The sequence below is a fragment of the Homarus americanus genome, unplaced genomic scaffold (assembly GCF_018991925.1).
Source record: "Homarus americanus isolate GMGI-L3 unplaced genomic scaffold, GMGI_Hamer_2.0 scaffold8661, whole genome shotgun sequence".
Taxonomy (NCBI): Eukaryota; Metazoa; Arthropoda; class Malacostraca; order Decapoda; family Nephropidae; genus Homarus; species Homarus americanus.
This window is the reverse complement of record NW_024750657.1, coordinates 4,216-10,620: the sequence shown is the minus strand read 5'-3', so window position 1 is coordinate 10,620 and position 6,405 is coordinate 4,216. Positions and strand designations below refer to the sequence as shown.

The window sequence follows — 6,405 nt, the reverse complement described above, 5'->3', positions numbered from 1 at the left end:
CACACACACAATAGTATAGTGACATCACCAACCCACATACAAAACTGCCATAACCCCAACCCCCCGCCCCCGTCCGACACACACACACACACATGACCATTATACCTCCCCCCCCCCACATACACACATATTATAGAGTACAGTACTGTCATATTGCTAACAACTTAATAATAACCTTACATGTATTTTCAATAAAGCTCAAATTATAATGGGATAATAATGCAAAGTTTTAAGACAATATATTAAAGTTTATTAATTATAGTTATAATGTTGGCGGTATTGTAGTAATGCTTGTATCTCTTACTAATATGTCAATGGTGTGAGTCCTGATTGGCCCAGACACTACCAAGTATCACAGGTTTCCTCCTGTACTTACAGTGGATTGACCAACTGCCCCCAGAATGGCTAGTAAGTGGTGAAATTATAATTAAGATATAATGACATTTTGTTACAGAAGTCATTATACACATGATCTCTTAACACTCAATAATTTAAACCTGTACAAATTGTGATTACTATACATGATTTAATTTATGTAATATAAATGAATGGTTTGTCGGTAGATCAGAATCCTATCAACACCCAAATTTGTTAATAACTGATAACTCCTATCAGATAACAGTAATTTCAATGTGAGGACACTTAATTATTTTTTGTGAGTATCTAATGATTTTCTAAATAGAGAACAGTGTGTAGTACACTTTTGGTGCACAGACAACTACATTATATAAAAATAACTGGAGTTTCATGTTGACATCAGCCAAGTGATGTCTGTGTATCATAGATGGTTTGACCCGGTTACAAAGGCAATTTAAGAACCATAATCTAGGAACCTTTGTGAACAGTCTCGTGTGTGTGTATCCTAGAATGGACTTTGATAGTTGTTGATAATTATATTGTTGGAGAGGAGAGAAAAATATTCAATTTTGGTTCTAATACAGTGTTTAGTGGAGGACATGAGAGGCACCATCAACACCCACACAGGGAATTATTCAAGTTCACATGTTATTGATTATTAGTCATGATCACAATATTCAGTGATCATATTAAGGTTCGTTGCAACCTCTTTGAGTGTGTCATGTCATCACCCAGGACTAAACTAATTCTTTACACCTGGTGGTTTTCACTAAACAAAACTGTAATGAACATTGTATGAGACACTGTAAGAGACACCGTAATTCACTGTAACAGACACCATAAAGAATGTTATAAATCCTCTGCCATGGTGTGTCTGTTGCTGTTAGATAAGGCTGGTGTGAGAGAGACACTATTCTGTTGGTTCTTGTGACACGACACCTCGAGTCCACCAAACTGTGAGTGACTAACACCAAGTTCAACTCCGCCAGGATCCATTTGCTTTTTCCTCTCCTCCAAATGCAGCAAAATCTTGAGCTCCTTCCTGAAGCCATTGTTTAGACCCACCAGGAACACTATGTGTATCACATGCTCGAACAACTGAAGACAATTACCCACAGCACGGAGGACCTCCTTGGGATATTCCTCAGAACAACGGTTGACGACGTATGTGGCGTAAGCCATAATGTAGACGGTGATGGGGAGGGTGAGCAAGATGTAGGAGGCGGTTATGGCGATCATGGTGATGACAAGGGTCCTCTCCCCGCTCCTCCCAGTTCCATGACCTGTGGCAGGAAAATTGACACGGCCTCGCATCACCCCAATCACCAGCCCCACGTTGAACAACAGTAGGAGACAACATGGCACCCACCTGATGAACAGACCAAACAAACTCCGGTAAATTTTGTGCCAAGTTTCGTCGAAGTGGTTCTGATACCCGGTCTTAACAATCAAAGTCCCTTCTGTGCACAGGTCATCCGTCTCGTCTGCATTGGAGCAGTAGTAGACAGTGGAGGTAAACATGTAGGCCAGATGGGTGATGATGCAGAGGAAAACTGTGACAACCATTCTGTTCCGTAAGACATTCGGCTTCTTTTGGATACTTGGGTAGAGGCTGTACCACCACACAGCGATGAAGCGGTCAAGGGAGAGCCATAGGATGGTGTAGGTGCCGATGGCTTGAGCGATGCCCACAAGTGTCCACCCAAAATGGGAGAAGTAGAAAGCTTCGGCATAGCTGGAGAAGGTACAGCCAGTGATGGTGGTGCTGACGGGGATGTAGAAGAGACACACTAGTAGGTCAGATACCGCCAGAACGAGGAAGTACCTGTGGAGGGAGATACAGTACTGAGTGTACCTGAAGATGAGGTTACACACACACACACACACACACACAAAGAAGGTATATAAATGGAAGATAGGAAAATGGCTGCCCTAAGCACAGTATAAAATTTGTTATTGCCTTTGCTCACCTGTTAACACGAGCGGACCTAAGGCTGGGTCTACTTAAGATAAAGACACAAAGGCCATTGGACAGGACACCCAGGCAAATGACGATGGGCAGGATCTGACGATAGACCACCTGATGACCCCTGTCCACGCCCTCCTCCGTCAATGATGCCATCAAGAGATTGGCTCGCTTACTGCTGGGCTGCAAACGACCTCCCGCAGTCCACACTTGCTGCTCCTCTCTCCAGATGGCCTGTAACTGTAACACACTCAGCTCAAATTTTTAGATCTAACATTCTTTTCAAAATCTTTGTAAAATAATCATATTAAACAAATGTTGCTATACTTAGAATTTATCAAAACGTCTGTTTCTCTGCTGTGGTCCTGTCGAGGTAAAATATAATCTTACTTATGATAGAACTAAACAAACACCGAATTTTATTGTTTAGTTTAACTAGATTATTCCATGAAACAGAGGTATGTGACTTATACTGCTTTCACAGAGTTGTGTTTCTTCTTATACAAAGAACGTTTAGATTCGATCCTCTTCTTTAGATATTACTGAGACATAACTTTATATCTTCCTTTTTAGCACTAAGAGGCTGGAGTGTACTGAGGACGTGTGTAAACTACTGCAAGAATAAGTGGCAGTCAAATGCGAATTCTACGATGACACCTTCCAAAGTGTTTACAAAGTCCCTTGATGTGTGTGTTTACAGTCCTCTGAGGAAGTTACTTGTACACCTCCAAAACACCAATCTGTGCTCCATTTTCTAAACATAACTCGAAGCTTCACAGTGGACATGTGAAGAATACAGTAAGGTGTAGAATATGATGGCGTACACACCTTATGTTTTGGATGTGTAACGTTCTGTAAACACATACATCAAGGGAATCTGTAAACATTTTGTGAGTTGTTAACTTAGAATACACGTTTCACTACCACTGTCAACTTGGCACTTATTCACACAGCAGTTTACACACGTCCTCAGTATACTCCAGCCTGTAATTAACAGAAAGAAAGATTATAAGGGAATAAAAGACAATAAAATCACAATGCCAGGGTGACTCTCCTGGTGAGTTATAATGGTTGTCCAGTAACAACGCTCCGAGGAAACCCCCCCACCCCCAAACAGTGACCTTTATAACCTTTGATACAATACTTTCTTGACCAATGCCGCCTGCGTCAAAGATATGTTTGATAGGTAATACTGTACTGTGCCAGAACTGCTCAAACTTTATTACATATATATATATATATATATATATATATATATATATATATATATATATATTTATTTATTTATGTATATATATATATATATATATATATATATATATATATATATATATATATATATATATATATATATATATATATATATATATATATATATATATATAGATTCCATTTGTTGCATTAACTGTGTCATAATTGCCTTTTAAATCAGACTGATCCTATCTGCGAACGCCTCTGAGCTGTTAGTGAGAAATTGATGCCTTTAGCAAAGATAATTATTCGACCTTATCAGCCTCCTTTTTCCCTCTATAGCACAAGGTGGCTGGAACTAAGACCAAGCACCCATCACTAGTATCACCCATCACTAGTATCACCCATCACTACTGTCACCCATCACTAGTATCAGCCATCACTAGTATCACCAATCACTAATATCACCCATCACTAGTATCACCCATCACTAGTATCACCCATCACTAGTATCACCCATCACTAGTATCACCCATCACTAGTATCACCCATCACTAGTATCACCCATCACTAGTATCACCCATCACTAGTATCAACCATCACTAGTATCACCCATCACTAGTATCACCCATCACTAGTATCACCCATCACTAGTATCACCCATCACTAGTATCACCCATCACTAGTATCACCCATCACTAGTATCACCCATCACTAGTATCACCCATCACTAGTATCACCCATCACTAGTATCACCCATCACTAGTATCACCCATCAGCACAAGAGGAAGCCTTACTCATTACGATACAGTTTCTATTTGCGTCAAAGTCCCTTGTTATCAGTCGCCCCTCAGATAACGTCACACTATTACCCCCGCTAGCGGTTTCCCGCCTTATCCTATATTCCCAAGTAAACTTGTGTGTAGATGGAATATTGGAGGTTGTTTTGTAGTCATCGTCTGTCCTCAGCCAAGTTGATGGTTTATCCTCCATGCCATCTCTTATTTTTTTATTTTTTTTTTAACTTTCTTTTCTCTTTTAAAAACTCTAACTTCTCAGATTAATTCGACGTTGCTGATTCTTAAAACTTTTTTTTATTCGCTTTTTCTGTGGAAAAATTTTGTTGCTTAATTACCAAGAAGAATAAATGACATGAGGCCGGATGGTGTGTGTGTGTGTGTATGTTCACGACAACAGCGATGTAGGTCACTACGTCACCTTGTCTAGGTGTGTCGTCCGTCCTTGTAAAATGTAAATGATCATCGAATACACTTGTTTGCATCCTCTACTTCCCTCACTCACACACACGATAAAAATCATCCACCAGTCATATCAGGATAGGTGTGTATTGGACAAACTTAAACACAGGTAAATGTTGTCCCGGTACCATAACTGAACTAGTTATTAAGAATAGTACGGTAGTTCCTCCGCTACTTGGTACAGTACAGACGAATTAAAGAGATTTTTTCCGTTTTACTTATTAACACCGCTATAGTACATTTTAGTACGTTATAAGTAGGTTAAATCGAAAGGAAGAATTAACACTTAATTGAGTCTTTTACTTAAGTTTTTTTTCTAAAAAAATAAGCTAAGAACAGTACAGTTGAGTACTTGCACAGCGCGTCAAGTCACCAATAAGAACAGCCTTTATGTCCTAGTTAATATTGGTTGACAATGAATTATTATTTTTACAGCTTATAGTCACTACCATATATCGTCTTCATTTTCATATCATCTTCACTGGCATGTCATCACTGCCATACTTCATTTCCACTGGCATGTCATCTTCATTGTCATACGTCATCTTCACAAGCATACGTCATCTTCACTGTTATACGTCATCTTCACTGTTATACGTCATCTTCATTGCCATGCGTCATCTTCACTGTTATACGTCATCTTCATTGCCATGCGTCACCTTCATTGTCATACGTCATCTTCACTGTTATACGTCATCTTCATTGCCATGCGTCACCTTCATTGTCATGCGTCATCTTCACTGTCATACGTAATCTTCACTGCCATACGTCATCTTCATTGCCATGCGTCACCTTCACTGCCATACGTTTTCACAAGCATATGTCATCTTCACTGTCATACGTCATCTTCACTGCCATACGTCATCTTCACTGTCATACGTCATCTTCACTGTCATACGTCATCTTCACTGTCATACGTTTTCACAAGCATATGTCATCTTCACAAGCATATGTCATTTTCACTGTTATGCGTCATCTTCACAAGCATATGTCATTTTCACTGTTATGCGTCATCTTCATAAGCATATGTCATCTTCACTGCCATAGATCACACCCTACATCATTTTCACTGTCATTTCATCTTCACTACCACACATCATTTTCACTGTATTCGATCACTTTTACTGTCATAAATCATTAACCTAGAATACTATGTCACCAGTACCCAGTTGCAGCGGTAGAGTGTTCCCAGTACTTATAGTGACAGCAATATAACACCCAAGGACTCCGGGAACGTGTCAGCGGAACGAGCACAACGCGTAAACTGCTGATAAACCTTCCGGTCGCTACCTCTGTTCTCTTCAGCTGCCACGAGTCGGAGAGCTCACTCCCAGATGTAGAGAAATTACTTAACTCCCCTCGACCATCTAAGGGATACCTACTATTGCCTCACATTGATGTTCTGTGACTAGGGTAGAAGTTTGAATTGTATTGTTTACCCGTGTCCATCAACCCTCAGGTGTCAGTACGTCAAAAGTGCCATCTTATAGGTCTGTTTGTCACTAATATCTGTGTTATAATAATAAGTAGTAAACAACAAGGTCTCAACGTCTTCAACAGAACAAAGGTGATGGTAAGAAGTGTTGGTAGAGTGACAGTTTCCTGACACCCTTTTCTTGCTAAACATTGTCG

The 6,405-nt window shown here is 39.9% G+C and overlaps 1 protein-coding gene across 1 annotated transcript; it reads right to left on the bottom strand.

Moving 5' to 3' along the window:
* Positions 1 to 227: 227 nt before the first annotated feature.
* On the bottom strand, positions 228 to 6,127 carry LOC121854132 (cysteinyl leukotriene receptor 2-like). Its single transcript, XM_042348525.1, has 3 exons — positions 5,939 to 6,127; positions 2,328 to 2,563; positions 228 to 2,182 (listed from the first exon to the last, which is right to left on the bottom strand). Exons 2-3 carry the CDS (start codon positions 2,477 to 2,479, stop codon positions 1,207 to 1,209), a joined length of 1,128 nt encoding a protein of 375 aa, XP_042204459.1. The 5' UTR covers positions 2,480 to 2,563; positions 5,939 to 6,127; the 3' UTR covers positions 228 to 1,206.
* Positions 6,128 to 6,405: the final 278 nt, after the last annotated feature.